This window comes from Platalea leucorodia (genome assembly GCF_965183815.1).
Source record: "Platalea leucorodia genome assembly, chromosome: 3".
Classification (NCBI taxonomy): Eukaryota; Metazoa; Chordata; class Aves; order Pelecaniformes; family Threskiornithidae; genus Platalea; species Platalea leucorodia.
The window spans coordinates 70,088,965-70,107,600 of record NC_138825.1 but is presented as its reverse complement, the minus strand read 5'-3'; the positions used below and the strand labels follow the sequence as shown (position 1 = coordinate 70,107,600).

Here is an 18,636-nt window from a genome sequence, read left to right as displayed (position 1 = left end):
AGCCTTAAACGGTTCTTATATAGTCTATCTTTGCTAAGAGGGTGGGGGTTTTTTTGGTGCATGCAGCTCATCTGATTTTGAATGTTCCTGAAAAACACATGGGCAGGTTTTACTAAATGCTTATTACACTCGTGGCTGGGACTTGACAGCTGATTATTTTGTGTTATAACATTATCTTGGTTTTAAGGTAAAAATGAACCTCATGACTTGACCCAATATATCCGTTTGTGTCTGAACCACTTTTGTGCACATTCAATCCTTACCTCCCTGGTTTTGGTGGAGTGCAAATGTCTTATTAAAATAACGCACAAATTGTTGTTACAAATGCTCATGAACAGGAAACAAAATACTTTATAGGGATTAAAACTCTTAGCACCTCTAAGTTGTTATTACTTAAGTTCATCCTGTAGCTGAAATACTAACTTTGTGATATTTAGCCTCATGGGTAGAACAGTTTACATGAGATTGATTTTTCAAATTTTTTTTCAGGCATGCAAAAGGATATGGTTCTGATATGCATCTAAATCTTGTTACTCTTGGCCAGCCAGAAATAAGAAACTCTGTAGTCTTAAAACATATACACATGCACGCCCGCGCACACACACACACACACACAATTTGCTGTAACGGGATGTTAAGATTTGTGATCTAAATTCTAGCGTGAGCTGAAGACCCCAACCCATTTAATCTAGTCATTGGGATCAAGTGTTCAGTTGTATATAAAATTTTGCTCTGAAGACCAATGAATGAACTGAAATACTCGTCTGGTTTCAAGAGTATTGAAATCTACTATACCCCACAAATTCTGAATTTTTGTTGTTTTAAGTTATTAGCAAAGGTGCATTTAGTCTTGTACTGTAAAAAAAAACTAGAAACATCTGAGACACAATTATCTCTGCAGCTCTGTGTAGCTATATAAAATGTTGCCATGAATTCAAGTATTTGCTCCGTGTTTCAAATTTTACATGTCTGAAGTGCAATACTTATTTAATTAGTTTTTTTACCATAATTCTAGCAATATGGTTCCTATAAAGTTATTCCAAATAATAAAATTCTAATAATTTTGGGAAGAAGTATTAAAAATACCAAATCATTCAGTGTCAAATTAGGGACTTCCCCAATTTTTTTCTGTCATTTATCTCTTTCATGGTTATTAGTGTTTCATAATTTGTGTGGAGAAAGTATTTTGCAATAATAGAACTTGTTGATCAAGCACTTTGCCAGCAATTTCCTCTTTTTTTCTGCCTGCTCACGCGGGAAGTGATTCTTTCAGGGAAGTACTTGAAGACAGGGTTTTGATTTTGTTATTGTTTGACTCACTGGGTCTCCATGTATGTATGGTGGAGTCTAAATGTTTATAAATCGTGAATATAATACCCTGAAGATATGTTCAGTGCACAGTAAATCATTTTTATTTAAACCAACTGTCAGCTTCACCAGCTCAGCTTTAGCTAGTATCTTTCTTATTTTCATGTCATGAGTAATAATAACTGAAGTGTTATTTAGATAACAGTTCTGCTTCTCATTACTACGTAACAGAAAACCTACTGTAGAAAGCTTGTGCTTACCAGTTTTTTATTATTACTGTGTTCAGTTAGAGAGGGCAGCAGCTGAGACTTAGAATACACCATGTACCTGTGGAGAGCCCTGTTGTCCTCAGTAGGTCACAGCAGAAATCCACTTGTACACAATGCGATGCAGGGATGTGGTCGTACACAGGATTTTTAAAAACTATGATTACCTTCTTATCAAGTGTGGTGAAGGCCTATTCCTCCTCTCAGCAGCATCAAATGGATTAAGAACAGGGGCTTAGTATTATATATGTGATTCCTTTAAGGAACCAATGGACAAGTGGAAACTAATTCCTTCTTGATTTTAACTTGAATTACCTGTGCTTGTGATGGTTTTTATTAGATGTGCTGAGAACACCATTGTGTCCACAGCTTTTCACAGAACTTCATTTTAGTTTTGCCTTTCTTCTTACAAAAAAAATTCAAATCTTTTTTCTTTCCCTGCTGTCTTGCAGTAAAGGACTTGACTCACATGCATATGCACACTTGCAGATGTGTAGGTGTATTTTGTATGGATTTGACTTTCAAAATATTATTCTGTTTTTCTGCTGGGTAACTGTGGAGAATTCATTGAGTAACTTGGCCCTGTATCTCAGGATACTATCTGAAATTTTGATGAAAAATTAAATGAACCTCTCTAAGGAATGGCACAAGTATATGCATTCTGCCTCAAAATGGTGGAAGTGCTGGGGATGTTGTATGTGAAGCAGGTAGGCTTTAGCATTAGAATTCTTTCATAAGCCACAGGACAAAAATACTTGCTTTTATTGGGCTTTTTTACCTTCCTGTGCCACAGAACTAAGGATTGAAAGTCGTTAAAAGACTACATGTCTAACTTAAAAACACAAGCAAATGATTAGAAGCTGTGGGCATCTGATGCAACATAATTGAGCTGAGGGGACTTAATGAGTTACTGATTAGAGCTTAATTTCTGTAGCTCTTTCTTAGCCTGCACCAGTCATGATATAAACCATGGTTGCTTAATTCCCCTTCACTGTGATTTAAGTTAACGCTCTCTTCTTCCTTTGGAGTGAACTGAGAGCCTGTTACCGTGACTCAGCTGGTGAGTCCATCAGTTGAGTGTGACCCTGTCCCAGGCCCCAGCATACCGGGTGCTTCTGTGCTGTGTGTGCCTTCCAGGGCCCTGGCTGGTGGGGGCTGTACGTACCCGCTTGTATGTGTGTGCCTGTGTGCACTTTAATTTATATCAATGCAAAGTTTTGATCCTGTATCATTGTGAAGTAGTCGTGGTTGAGTTTCTTCTCAAGGAGCTTTTCGAGGGAAGGCACTTTGTCATTTTCCATTTTGGAGTTTGTGTTATAAATCATCTTTTGACTGGTTTCTCCTTGGTGGTTCCTGTCTGAAATTTTAGTCCAATCATATACGTTAAGAATCATCTCAAAATGGTTTTCTTTATCCTCTGGAAATTCAATTCTTAGATCCCTCAAGGTCAGTAACACTGTTAACCTATTAACAACCAGCCTCTGACAAGTATCTGGAAATAGTTTGAGCTATTCCAACTTCACTGTATACAGGCTGATTTTATTGTGTATTTATTTTTAAAACAGTTAGCAGAAGTCTGGAAAAAAATAATGTATTAGTAAAAATGGTTCACTGTAATTACACTTAACTCTTCTATAATTTTATTAGTGATTACATAAGATAATCTGTCTATGATATTTTATTTATTTGGAAGGCTAAGAAGATGATGTGGCAGATGTTTATTTTCTAACATTAGGAACTGATTCTCCATATTCCTACATTTTGGTTTCACTGCATTATTAAAATGGAGTTGAATTAAAAGATATTTTTCTTTTCTTACCATAGTGTACTTTTTCATCCAAAGCATCCATTTTTCCTCTTTCCTGTTCTCATTTTAAACTCTTTTGTTTCCAGAAGAAGAAGAAAATGGACAATTCTTTATCTATTCCTAGACCTTAAAGATGAATATTTCTTTGTCAAACCTTTTCTTTTTTCTCCGTAATGTCATTGAAACATCATTAAACATTTGAAGCTGGTGGATATGATTCAGAGAACGAAGTGCAGTTGTTTAACCAAAAATTTTAAGTTTTTAAAGTAAAGGAAAAAAAAAATCTTTCAAAATCAGGTCTATATTTTCACTTGCTATGTAAGGAAATCCCTTATGATTCTGGCATCTGTGGAAGAGGAGGAAGCTACATAATACTGTTTTTAATAGATTTTGTCAGTACTTTGTCCTACTTTTCATTTTTCCCCTTTTAGAAACACAGACCCAGTGAGATTTTTTTTGAGTAACTACATGTAGTAAGCCCATATTGTTTTTCTGTTTGTTTGTGCATTGTTTTTTTTTTCCTCCACCTTCATGTCTTCAGGAAGTCGGAATAAAGATCTAGTTCTGTCCTGTATTTTCCATTTGATATATCTGTGATGCACCTTGCTGTGGTAGTCCAGTCTTCTACGGAACAGCAGCTGTGTTTCCACAGCATTTTTATCTCTGCACAGCCTACCAGAATGCTGCCATTTTTTTAACTCAGGGCAATTATCTTGCGTATGGGAAGGGGAAATTCCCTAATAGATGTTTTCTGGTCTGTTCTAATCTATTTGTGCTTTTGCTTTTTAATCATAGGTTTCTGTGCTCGAGAGGCAGATATTTGACTTCCTTGGTTATCAGTGGGCACCCATCCTGGCAAATTTTATACACATTATTATAGTCATACTTGGCCTATTTGGAACCATCCAGTATAGACCTCGTTATATAACAGGAGTGAGTATTTCATTTTATTTACTTATTTTGATGTGCATGTAAAAAAAAAAAAAAAGAAAGTGTTCCAAACTCTATTGCTTATAAATGAAATAGAAATTGTATATCCCTCCTAGAAATTATAGTCCAAGTTGAAAATGAAGTATGAGAATTCGGTAAGAAATGCAGGTTTGATGGACTGAGGGCTCCAGAATAAAAGTAAGGATTTGGACCTTTATATTTTTAATCCATTTCTTTTCCTTATTCAGCTGCCCCTCATACACAAACTAGGCATGGCTGTACTCTTTGGTACGATGCAGTATTAATGAAATCCTCATTTCATACTCTGGGTTTGCTTTTTGCCCCATTTACAGGTCTATAAAGACTGAATAACAAATCTGAAAGCCATCGTTCAGAATACCTTTTGTTAGAAATAGATTTGCATAACAATATTTCTGTCAAAATTGACTGCTAATTCAGTTAAAGCTTGTATACTTTTCAGAGACAAACAGCAGTCAAAAAGATTCATCCATACACAACCATATTTTTGTGTCAAATGAAAATAACTCCACTGAATCTGTACCCACTTCTGCAAAGCCTGTTTCTTCTTACACTGTTCCCACCTATACCAGTAATCACTCAGGAGACAGAAGTTTTGCTTGTACCCCTGTGCTACCATGTGATGCTAACAGTAATAAATTACATTTATGTCTACGTTTCTATCTCTGTGATTGCCTGTAGGCAGAAAATGTGTGTCCACATGTATATTGTCTTTATGCGTGCACACAATTTAATATATTCCAAAACATATAATATCAACATGAAAAAATATATTGCAAGCCTTCTATATTTAATCACAACTCTGGGAGTCTTGTGAATGTGAACTGGAGTTTTCTTCTTCCATTTCTAGTGTTTTGACAAGTACAAAAGGCTTGAAAATAAAAAACAAAAATTGAAGCAAGTGTCAGTTAAATAAAAAGATTAAGAAGTTCCATCCCAAGACTATTCTAAGGCATAAAACTGAGCATGAGCATAAAATGCTTAGCTGAGCTAAACAAAAAAAGTATATTTAAATGGCCTTTTCAACAGGAGTACAGAAAATTACCTGCTACAACGATGAGTGTATTGTGAATGGGGAGGAATACCAGCCTTATAAATAGGTACCACTCACATGAGTTTCTGGATGATACTGTTTGTGCCACACCATCCTACTAATTTTCACACATATCTTTTCTTAGAGCTCCCCCTCACCCTTACTGTGTAGCCCATCTGGCTTTGTGAGTTTGCCTCCCTACATCCTCTCATTGAACTGGATAGAACCAATCTAAGATCAAATTGTTCGTCTTGCTCAGATTTTATAATAGACACCTGAATCTGCCATCTATCACAGACTGCTTAGATAAGGAAACAATGATGAAACTTTCATCTTTCATTTAGTTGGATCAATAGAGGAGTGCTGTGATTTTTTCATTTCTACTGCTGCTCTCTGGAGAGTATCTAAAGTCAGGATGAGGGAAATGCTACTGGTCACTGGAGGGAGAGATAAGGGAACTGCATCCTTTTCTTCAGTTCTACTGGGCCCAGAATAGGCACCTTGTTGAAGCTGGGCAAAACTCAGTGGTGTCATCTGACATCAGGAGTAAAGTTATGAGTTCAAAAGCAAGAAGAAAGACAACAGCCTATAAGCCTGCAAGGGTGTAGCTATGAGGTTTTCAGGTGAGTGAATGTAAATACTCAGACTTCAATAGATTCTGCAAGGGTCAATCTATCTTGAGTGGACCCTATAGGACCCTTAATCCACAGTCCCATTAGTATAGCTTGCTTCAACAAGGCTACAATAAATTTCCTTTTTACTGTACATGCTTCATAAAGGATATCACAAAAAAGTTTTCCAGAGGTTGTGAATCATAGGTTAAGGAGAGCAGGGAGGTTTTAAGGTGAGATTTAAAGAAATGATTCAGTGGCTTAGGGTGAAGAGGAAATAAGCTTTAGACAGATGGGACACCACAAATGAAAGTGTGTCCTTGAACTCACAAGAGTCACAGGGAAGTTTAGAAGTGGATGAGGAAAATAGGTGACTGTGGTTTCAGGCCTTGGAAAATAGTTCAAATTACATAGGATGCAGGAGTTCTGCTGGACAAAGAGGACAGGAAATTGAAATTTAATATCATAAGAGGGGTTAATCTTAATATACATTCAGCAAGAACACATTCATTTTTGCTTGTAAACCTAAACCATTAACCGATAAATGAGCAATTGATGCAGGAGGTGAAACATCTGTTCTGAGGGTTGGAATGAGTGTCTTTTCAAAGGTGTCTTTGCAAAAGATAATAATTAAGTAAGCCATTTTTTTTTGTGAAAACAATAATGATAAAAGGACTGCTTAACAGCACTATGCTGAAACAGAGAATAAGGATTTCAGTAGGTACAAAGGTTAGCCAGCGTAATGACTGAGATGTAAATGTGGTTTTTATCAGTGCTATCGTAGGATCCATTAATGCAAATGCCTGAGAGGTAATACCAATGCAAATTGTTAAGGGTTCTGGAAAGAAGCAATGTTCTTCACCTGGGTGGGGCTCTGCCTGGAGGCTCAGTTTCTCCCCATTCCTTCTATAGAGGGATTCCAGCTGTGCTGATATGCTTGGCCCATATTCCTCACTTTACTATGGATTATTAGTCGCCTGACTAATCTAGTGACCTTCTACAATGGAGTAACTGCATCAGTAGAGAAGGGAAGAGCTATGGGTGTGATCTATCTAGACTTCTGTAAGGCCTTTGATATGGTCCCCCACAATATTCTGACTGCTAAACTGGAGAGATATGGGTTTGGCAGATGGACTGTTAGATGGGTAAGGAAGAGGCTGGATGGCCACATCCAGATAGTTATACTCAATGTCTCAATGTCCAAGTGGAAACCAGTAATGAGTGGGGTCCCTCAAGGGTCTGTACTGAGGCCAATAGTATTTAATATCTTCATCAGTGACATCAACAGTGGGATCGAGTGCACCCTCAGCAAGTTTTTAGGCGACACCAAGCTGAGTGGTGTGGTTGACACACCTGAGGGAGGGGATGCCATCCAGAGGGACCTGGACAACCTTGAGGAGTGGGACAATGTGAACCTCATGAGGTTCAACAAGGCCAAATGCAAGGTCCTGCAGCTGGGTCAGGGCAACCCCCGGTATCAGTACAGGCTGGGGGATGAAAGGATTGAGACCAGCCCTGCCAAGAAGGACTTGAGGGTACTGGTGGACAAAAAATTGGACATGAGCCAACAATGTCCACTTGCAGCCCAGAAAGCAAACTGTATCCTGGGCTGCATAAAAAGAAGTGTGACCGGCAGGTCAAGGGAGGTGATTCTGCCCCTCTACTCCACTCTGGTGAGACCCCACCTGGAGTACTGCGTCCAGCTCTGGGGCTCACAGTACAAGAAAGACATGGACCTCTTCAAGTGGGTCCAGAGGAGGGCCACAAAAATGATCAGAGGGATGGAACACCTCTCCTATGAAGAAAGGCTGAGAGAGCTGGGGTTGTTCAGCCTGGAGAAGAGAAGGCTCTGGGAAGATCTTATTGCAGCCTTTTGACATATAAAAGGGGCTTATAAAAAAGATGGAGAGAGATTTTTACCAGGGCCTGTAGTGACAGGACAAGGGGCAACAGGTTTAAACGGGAAGACAGTAGGTTTAGATTGAACATAAGGAAGGAAATTTTTAAAATAAGGATGGCAAGACACTGGAACAGGTTGCCCAGAGAAGTTGTGAATGCCCTATACTTAGAAGTATTCAAGGTCAGGTTGGATGGGGCTTTCAGAAACCTGATCTAGTGAAAGATATCCCTGCCCATGGCAGGGGGGATGGATTAGATGATCTTTAAAGGTCCCTTTTGAGCAAACCATTCTGTTATTCTATGATTCTATGAAAGAAAAAGAGTAAGGAAATGCTACTGAATGAACTGATGTTTTCTGGTTCCTGTATTATGGAAAACTGTGGCAATCTTATTCTACTGTTCTCTTAACATTTCTAGAAAGCATTCTCAGAGTATATACGAAGGACAAAAAGTCCCATTTGTACTGAATGTCATTCTCTTCTCCAGACAGAGGAATCTACCTGACAGGTGAAGCCCACCTTATGGGTCTCTGGTGCTACAGAGGTAGCACTGCAAAATTAAGCACTTTGTTTCTTCGCTGCCATGGGAAGAAGATATAGAAATGTCTAGTGGAGGTTGACAGTGACATAAATGTATAGAGAAAAGCTCTGAAGTGAATTATGAAATCTAAGAATTTGAGTACAATCATGTCTGGGAGGTAGATTCCACTGTAATTTGCACTGCTTATTTATACCTTCTAGACCTCTTATATTTACTTCTTCTAGAATTAGTTCCATCAAAGAGAGAATTTTTGTACAATTCTGTAGGTTTTATTGAGCAGTGTTATAGACAGAGTGATAAGAAAGTGAAAAAGCATTTGCACTAAAGAATAAATTCTCCTGCCTTGAGCATAAAGTGAAGATCCAATAGCGATAAGAGAGAAAACTTTTAATCCAGAAGGAATTACCTTGTTTCAAATCTGTGATAGCAGGAGATTGTACAAATTGTTTTCTCATAATGACCTATTCATTGCACAGTTCAAGTGGACTTTGGTTGTGTGTGAAGCAAAATTATGTAGTGGACAACAATGTTACTAACATTTTCCCAGGGATTAATTTATTCTGTTCTAGGATTTTCTCCTCTTAGACATAATAGTAACACTCCCTAATAATAGCGAACATAATAGGGACTCATACAGACCACAATATACTAGCAGAAGAGAACAAGGATCTCAGTTTGACACAAAGCAAATTTGCAACCTTTAAGAGCAAAAAGAATCTTATACAGGAAAATACCTGGTCACATTCAGTCTGGGAGAAAAGGATTATTACTGGTACATTACTTAACATGTAATTGCTGATATATATTAAAAAAGGGAAAGAGGCAACTACTGTATGTCTGAGCTTCCTGCAGCATCATCAGTCTGCCAAACCATTAGGCCCCAGAGAGAATAACTGAGTTAATCTATGTCTTTTTAAAGACTAGACATTGTCAATGGCTTCAAAACCCCTAGTGGGATCTACTTAATGCCTTATATCACAAGTAGCCCTGAGTCTACCTGATCTGTTTTGGAGTATTTCAGTTGTATATTGCAATTTAGTATCTTCCACGTTTTTTTAAATGTTTGAAGTAGTACATGAAGGTATGCAGCAGTTCATCTATCGTATGTACATACCAGGATATTATCAAGCAACATAAACCATGCCATAGTAAACTGTAAAGCCAAGAACATCAGGGAATCTGCAGTTCTAGAGCCATGCTCTTTGAGCTACTTTTTTGAATTTTAAAGACAGGTTCCATATAGTTAATGATTTGGCCAGAAGTTTTGGTGAGAAAACATTTCAGGAGACTGTTTTGCTAAATCTTGTAAAAGAACCAGTTTTCAGTTCTTTTTCCTGATGAAACAGTTGTTTATAGTAAAAGAAAAGGATTCCTATGCTTAACATTTTTTAATAACTGAGTTCTTCTGAGATTAATTTACCCTATTGACCTAATCCGATTTATTTTCCAGATACTTGTTTTATTTAAAATAAGAAGTACATATACTCAAGCTCACTACAGGAATTATTAAAAAATATATTTTACTTCTGCTTTCTTTATAGCTGTTGGGAAAAATATATATATAAACCCATTTAATAAAGAGGAGGATGAAATGAAATGGAATGTTCATTGTACATTCTGGTCAGCCTGCAAAGCACAAAGCTCTTGAAGTCTATGAAGTCAGACTCCTACCTGAGACTGCTTTCTGTAAAGGGGTTTCTCAAGAAGTACTTTTGTCTCCATTCTGAGATAAATCATTCAGTGCTTCACCTTAACTGTGCTTATGTGATGATTTACTGTGTTGCAACTAAAATGTAGACATTTATTCATAGAAGGAGGCACATAGTCATACAAACGACTTCTTTGCTCTACACACCTTTTCTGAGCAAATGATAATTTGGGGACATAAGCAATAATCTTCTGCGTAATCATTTTGAGCTAATGCCCAAGAATACTATAAGTACAATTAAGTAAATAAAGACCTTGAACATTTTAGTAGCAGCTTTGTCTGTTGGCTGTCACAGGAGACTGTGAATCAGGATACTGATTCTGTTTCAGAATGTGCCATTGGCAAGATGTTTTGTTTGCTAACATGTCGTTCAAGCACACATAATGATATTCCTCAGTTTGTTCCTTGATGCAGTAGTTTGCTATGGATAATAATGAATATGAATGTTTATTCTGTAGTTTATATCTATGCTCTTTCAATGTATTCAGTTACTGAATACAATGTTACTAATGCTCAACATAGATATCTGGTAATTTTAATTGCAAATTAAGCAACAAAATAGTTAGCTATATAAATATAGAGATATTATATCTACTTATCTTTCAAAGAACACCAGCTTCTTAAACTTGCATTTGTGGCACAGGTGTGTTTGAAAAAACAGAATTTCTTTTCTGCAGATATCACTAATACCTGCAACAGAATGATTATATTTTTAGGATATCCTGTCACAATGTTTACTAAAATCTTTGCTGAATGTGAAGCAGAAAGCAAGCTAAACAAGACTGAAGTAAATCCACTTAAAATTGGAAATGGTACTTGTAGGAAACATTTTTCATTATCCACACTGTTCTCAGTGTAAAATTTCCAGGATTTACTGGTTTCAGTCAGGTTGAAAATATTGTGATGCAAGCTGATTTGTATTTCAGTACTTACAAGCCAGATCAAAACCAGGAAGCGTGTGACCACAGAGGTCGTGTTTCCATGTTAGTAGAAAAATCCATGTCAGTAAAAACTTAAGTAATGGCCAAAAAGTCAAAGGTAATCCAAATGTATATATACCCACTGGAAAAGTTAAAACAGAACAAAGAAGAGAGATGTCTCAATGACAAGCAATAAAAAAGAATGTTGACAGAATAGTAATTTCCCCAAATAGTAGAATTCCAGAAATTAAGCACTATGTAGTGAGTGTGTGCCTTAAACAGGGAGGACAGAATAGCTATTTTATTTGGGAAGTGCATGTGTATAAAGAAGTTCTTACACTTGGGAAAGAAAAAAGTGGAGATACTCATCCAGTAGTTTCAAGTCACAGTAATATAAGCACACTGCCATTACATTTTCAGTCAGAAAGATCAAAAAGATCCAGAAAATACAAACTATACAAGATCAAGGAGCTGATAGCATCCCCCAAAGTGGTCATTATGGAAAGCTGTGTCTGCATCTAAATAGAACAAATGCTCAGTCTGGCCAAACTTTAACAAAATAGTTCCTCAATGCTTACTCATTTTATTCTTGGGAGTGTTGATTAAAAACTAGTCGCACAGAAAGTTTTCCTTCAGTCAAAAGTAAATCAGATGAGTTTGTTAAAAAATAATTATATCTGACTCATCAAATAATAGCGCGTACAATATTAGTGGTCACTGTGCCTCAGGAAATATCACGAAGCAAACATTTATTACTAATCCTTATCTTGGTGAAAAATGGGGAATAAAATCTTGATCATAGTTTAGGATCCCCAGAGACTCCCAAATTAAAAAGGAGACAAAGCAAAGGAAAAACAGCGCACTCACATGGCTACTTAGTAGAGACGGTTAACTAAAATAAGCATCTCTGAGAGAGTTTATGTCTGATGAAGTAAATCAAAGAAAATTACTAAAATTATAATACAGCATAGGATTGTATAGAAGTAAGAAAAAGCTTTGAAGAGCAAATTGCATGACCAAGAGTGTGAGGGCAAACAAAAACGTACAGAATAAAAATAGAAAACTTAAAACAGCACTAGTAAACATTCAAAATTAGTATTGCAGAGCCATTTTGGGGACACTCAGGTAAAGCTCCAAATCATAACATGAATTAAGACTATTACAGTGCTGGAGAATCCACCTCGACCCTGAATTAACCCCAAGTTTCATTCATGGTTTCGTTTTCATTATGCCAGATAAATCGATGCTAAATGAAGCACTGGTATTTTATGGTATAGTAATTACTGCATAGGGGCCCTTTCATGAAATGCTTTCCGTGCCATGAATAGCAACGTGAATTCTCCTTAGCACTTTCCATGATAAGTATTCAATATCATTAACATTCTTTTCATTACAGAATTTTTACTAAATAGTTTGGTTGAGGGATGTTTGCTGTTTGTCAAAGCTCACCTTTGTCCTGGTCCTTTGTCCTGGTCACCATTTCAGTTATCTTCTGTCAGATCTCATCAGTGTTTTCTGAAATATCTCCATGTTCAGAAATACCTGGAGCAGGAGCATGTTATCACAACTTTTTCTCTTAAAAATTCTTATAAAAGATTACTGATAACAATTTGGATGTCACAGAAGAGTAGAGACTGGGATTCTTTTTTATATTCTGTCCTTTCACTACTGGACGCTACCTCCATAAGAATGACCTTTGTAAACTTTGCTAACTGCTATTTTATTGGAGAGTTTTGCTCACTTCTGGCAGATGCTGTGAAAAATCAGTAGGGATGTAAGTAGAAGACTGCCCTTTGGACTTTAAACAACATTTGCTGAAAGGGATTTCAATTCACAGGGAGGTATGGTGTTTAATAGAGTGCTTTTGCTGCTGTTGTGTTAAAAGATTAGATTTTAGTATGTTGTGGATTTAAATGTGCTTTCATTTATATTTAAAAGGACGGGCTCAGCAGTTTACCTTTGAAACTGAATCTAGCCTACTTTATGGTAGGGGTGGGAATGTGAAGGGAGTAGAAGTTAGTGAATAGCTTGCTGGTCAGTGTCATCACTGTAGGGGTTCGACTAATCCAAGTTTTGAGTCTAGCGCCTTGCACGCATACAGAACTTGAACAAAGAGAAGCTTAAGTATTCCAATGGTCAAAAAGTCATTCTTTCTTTATGCTTATTGGTTAGTTTATTGACGGAGTATTAAATATCAGTTTAAAACAGATGGTCTGCTTTTTTACCTGATAATCAGTCCAGAAAGCTAGCCTAGGCTTCAGTTACACTGGATTTTTGATTTTGACTTCTCCTTTTAGAAATATTTTGATAATTTGCAAGACATCTCAACAGATCTCAAATTTTTCAGCCCTTGAGATTCAGCTGAGCCTTTGGCAAATATGTCAGAGAATCACTTCCAGTATAATATTATGCAGAGTGCATCTTTCTTGATTGCATGGAAGTGGGTGAAAGAAGGTAGCCTACAGTAAATTTCTCTGGCATTTTCTGCCTTTTTTGGCTCTTGACTTTAAAATTTTCATACTATTTAGAATAAAGTCTACACAAAGTAATTTTTTTTTTTTTATAGAAATTCTTTGGGTAAAGTTTGACTACTTTCATCTGCTCTCTTCACTGGAACATATTTAGGTGTGAGGCATTGAGGTACAAAAGGATTAATCTAAAGGAAATTATGAAAAGGAAATTTCTTCTGTGTTCAGAAAACCTGACCCACGTTCTTCTTAAGAAAGTGTAAAATATTCTTTCAAGATTAAAGAGTACTCAGACAGTTAGTCTGCCAGCACTAGGGAAGCACAATGGAAAAAAAAAAAACCCTGTTGATCAGAGAACTACTCAAGACATAAAAAGGAAACAATCCCAGTTAAGAGATCCTAAGTCTCTGATTCCTATAAGTTTTGTATAGGACATTACTTTTTCAGAAGTCCCCTACTGTCAGAAAACAGAGTTCTAAAGAGAAAAAGTATACCAGCCCTCTGGAGTTTCATTGTAGATAATTGAGTGAGAAGCTGTCAGACTCAAAGAGGCTTTTTAAATAGTAAACATCTTGAAAATACAATAAACTCTTCTCACTTATTTGAGCATGAAATCTATTACATTCTTAGAGCCACTGAATCTTGAAAATTAATTTGGGATGTTTTCAGAAAGTATGGTGAAAGACACCCTGTACAAGACTGCAGGACAGAGTTTACTTCAACAGCAGTGCTGCTTGGAGTTTTCTTTTCTTTTAGATTGAGATGGATTTTCATTAATTTTCAGAGTGTTTTTTAAATTTTCCATCATAACAAATCCTTTTAAAGATACTTAGCTAACACTGTTTTTTAAAGTGATATATATGTTGAGCATTAAAAGATGGAAAATTATAATTTGCATCATATAATGAAGTACAGCATTGATTTCCAGGAATTTTATGGAGAACCTGCTCAGTATATGATGCTGTCTGATATTTTCAATTTAAATCCTTAATTATTAGTTTCATAGCAGATTTAACTGGTGTAGAATTCAGCTACATTCATCCTTTCCTAATGCTTTTATCCCCTTTCGATGAATCATATTCACATTTAAAAAGTAGCCATTCAAAACATCTCTCCCTTATCCATTCCACAGAAAAGGAAGATGGTTTTCGAGGGAGTTTCCACTGAGGAATACAGTCCCATGTAGAACTGCTAATAACATGTAACATATTTTCTTTTCATTTAAACCAGAGAACTCACTAACAGAATCCCTGGAAAGGTGCCAAAACATGAAGTTCCTCTACTTTTCATTTTCTCTTTCTTTAGAATAGATCCTCTGGTTTGTCACTATAATGACAAGTGGGTTTTATCCTACAGTTTTTTTGTGGTTAGTTTTGTTTGTTTGTTTTTTTTTTTTAAGAACAAGCAACCCTTTCTGTTAAAATAATGTCTAATTGGCACTTTGTAGTTGAAATGCTGTAAAAAGCATGGAGAATGAACAACTTAGCTGGTGATGTCTTTAACAGATATTCAGAGGAAGAGATTAGAAAGAAAATCCATGAGTTTTGCTACCACTACCTGAACTGCAGTTGAAAGCATTAAAATTCTCTCAAACACCCAGTAGCTCTGGCCAGCTAGCGATAATTAAAAAGCAAGCAAGGATAAGGTATTGTTTCTACTGCTCTGAGATGACCTCTGTACTTCAGTGCCAAATATTTCTCTTTATCTAGAGTAATCAGGTTTCCTTGTATTTCCCACAATTGCTCCTATACCTGTTACTATGGATTTCCACATTGTTTATTTAATTTTTTTTTTAGCTGGCATATATCAATTACTGCTGACATTCACTTGTCTATGTGGTTATAGCTCTATCTTTTCATCTTGTTTATAACATGCATTTATGGAGTGCCTGTCCACCTCAGAGCTTTTAATGTCTCTGTCCTTGTGTCACACTACTGAAGTAGGGAAGTACTCCCCCCACTGCTTTACGAAGTGGGAACTGAAACACTAAAAGACTGAGACGTTTTCTCAGTACCAGAGGAAAGGCTGTGACAGAACAACATGTGAATCCATTTTTCTTAAGTTACAAGCCAGCGTTTTATCCCCTGTATCCTGCAAACGTAGAGATGCCCCAAACTCTCCATAAAGTCTAGGAATAAAGATGGGGATCACAGCTACTTAACAGTGTGGAATACTTCTGTAAGAAAAAAAGAATAATAAAACAGCCTTTGGACACTATCTCTCTCATCAAGGGAAAAGTCTGCTGATGCCTCATGCTGTCTTTGTGATAACTCTTTTGTCAGGCTCGGTGGCTGTTACGATGGTGGCTGGGACCTGTAGTTGTGCTCCTTCGAGGAAGAGATTAATATATTTTAATTAACAGCTTATACTACAATGAGATAAGCATTAGAAAAGAACAGGATACATTGCCTCTGGTCCAAGCTACCTATCCGAGTCTCACACTCCTATGCTCTGCTGCATCTCCTTGCAACAGGCTGCAGGTTCGGAGCTTGTTCTGGAGTACAGTCACATAACAACGGCTCTGCTGCCGCTCCTCTTTCTATTCCAGCTCCTTCTGTATTCCTGTCTATGTCTTCCTCTATTCTCTCCACTTTGATTCAGCCACTCTACACTTATATTTAAAATGGCATTGTACTGCACGTAGCTAAACCAAAGCTGTCCGTTTTAAATTAAATGAAGTCTGAATAACAGTACTTACCATTACGTTGCACTGAAACCCAGTTCTTGTTTTGGCCAACTGATTAAGATTTAGGCAATGATGTGAGTCATTCAAGTGAAGCCGACTTTAGTCATAGTTGGTTTATATCTCTGCACAGGATGACCTACCAGTACCTGGAGTCCATCCTTATCTTTTTTTCCAAGAGTTTTTTCTAGGCAATGTGACTGATTCTCTTCTTTTGTGAGTTTCGTTGTCACGCAGAGGATATGCTTCAGGAAGGGTGCATTGAGAATCATAGAGCTATACAATCCTATTCATTTACAAATCACCATTTCCAATTTTGAGAGAAGATGGAGATGATTTTCTTCAGTCATATTCCAAATGTGACTCTTTTTTTGCCTTCCAAACAAGAACCTACATAAAAATCTTTCTGTAAATTTCCTTGTCACAAATCTCCATTTCAGAACTTCAGAGATGCTTCTCACTTCCCATCTGTACTTATCTTTTTCAATTTTTAATGCTTTCATTATGATTTTCAACTCCTGAAGCTCCGGAAGAAAAGGGACATGCTACTTTTTTCAAGCTTTGCCTGTTGCTATGAGTACCATTACCAATGAAGATACATTTTCTGAATGACACTGAAAGGCAAGATAAACAATGAGTAGAGCTGTAAAATGCACTATTAAACATGTTCTAAAAGTTCCATTGCTCCCTATTTCTATAATTTAGCTGTCAAGGGCACTATTTATTTGCAGTTTGTTTTTATGGGTTATTGTGTATATTTTGGCATAGACGTTACTGCTACGTACGTTTGTGTTGGATAAACTTAAGTATATATAATAAATAAATTTAAAATAATAAAGATCATAGTGAATCAGTATTTTATGTGCTGTGAACTCAGCAGGTATGATTGAATCATAAATGCCTCTAAGGACAGAATTTTGCATATCAATATAAATTTTACTTCTAAACAAGCCTAGTACAGTAACATTGTAGTTTTACAAGTAAACACAATGATTCCCTCTATACCAGTTTGAGCTACCAATGGTGCTGCTGCTCAGTTTGGTTCCTATCTATGGCTTCTTCGCTATTTCCAGTCATACTGTTCATTATTTATTTATTTATTTATTTTATGAAGCTCTACAGCTGTTTTCATTGATTTCAGTATCAATTTTGGGTCAGTGCAGACATAAGCAATTCTGGTTTTTATGCTGCTTTATTCAGCCAACATGCTACTTAAAGATTCTGTGGTGCTTCTGCTCCGAGACCAATGAGTGTTTTGGTTGCTTTTCTTTACTTTATGGATCAAAAAAAAATAACATTTAGCTGTGGCGGGTTGACTGTCCAACCAGAAAAATACAGCACTTATTAGAAATAGCTACAGAGGTTTCCAAGTTAATTAAATCACCAGCTTTGGGAAGAGCCTAGGTGTTGGTCCTTGGATAAAAATTTTTGTTAAAGGATAGCATTCACTAAATAATACATAAACAAGTACAGTTATTGCAGCCATGTTCCCTTTCTTAAATATTTTGAATCAGTGATAAATCTGAAAATATAATAATGAATTTTAAGGTGACATAATTTATTTTAACTGTTTGTTGTTAAGTAGTTTGGCATTTCTAGTCTAGATCTAAGGTAATCATCTTCAAAACGTTTCTATCATTTGTAAAAACCAAAAAGTTACTCATAGCCTGTGGCACTGGGCACTCTGCATGTTTCACCTTAATTATGCATCTGCCTGAAGAGCAGGTTCCTGTTTGAAATGTAATGTTGAAACAAGTGTGTCACTGGTATTGCTTATGAGTTTGGTTTTACATACTTACTACTTCTACTTTCTGTGAAACAAGAAGCAATCTTCCATCTTTAGTCTTGTTGAAATACCTATTCATAGATTTGAAATGGTTTTGGTGATACAAAGGGTGTAAAGTTTCTGGGTTCTACACTACTTACTGTACTAGTTAAGCCAATTTTGGATTTCATCTCGATGTCTGTAAAAAATGTAGACCTAATTTCTGTCTTGAGAGACTTACCCTTGTCATAAATTTAATTACTAGCAATATTAGTGGTTTTGCCTGCATGTCTTAGGTTGATTGACAGTGCTTTGCCCTCATAAAGATGTCATTCTTAAATTCACATTAAGTATAGACACAGTGTGAATAAGCAGCCTTTTGTGATGCCTGTCTGTTTCTAAGATACGTTGCTGTTTCTCTGTCAGAAGTCTCTTTGAGATGACTTTATTGACACTGACTTTTTACCATTCAATAATTGAATTCTAGCATAATTGATTCTAAAAGATGTGCCGTTTAATTTATGGCCATAAAAAGTCTGAAAATGGGCATTGGTCAACAGTCTGCATTTTAGCTCAGATACAGATAAGACCACAAATAAACAAAACTGTATATATTTTTCAGAGACCTAAAACTGATATTCAGGTTTATTCAAGGTACT

At 36.5% G+C, this 18,636-nt stretch overlaps 1 protein-coding gene across 2 annotated transcripts in view; it reads left to right on the top strand.

Annotated features, from left to right (window-relative positions):
• Positions 1–18,636, top strand: part of NKAIN2 (sodium/potassium transporting ATPase interacting 2) — a gene marked incomplete at both ends in the record, with an annotated part of 538,769 nt that overhangs the window by 238,801 nt on the left and 281,332 nt on the right. For both annotated transcript variants that reach the window (XM_082307838.1, XM_082307837.1), the window contains one exon: positions 4,177–4,314. In XM_082307838.1, the coding sequence (XP_082163964.1) occupies positions 4,177–4,314 (138 nt within the window). The remainder of the gene's footprint in view (positions 1–4,176; positions 4,315–18,636) is intronic.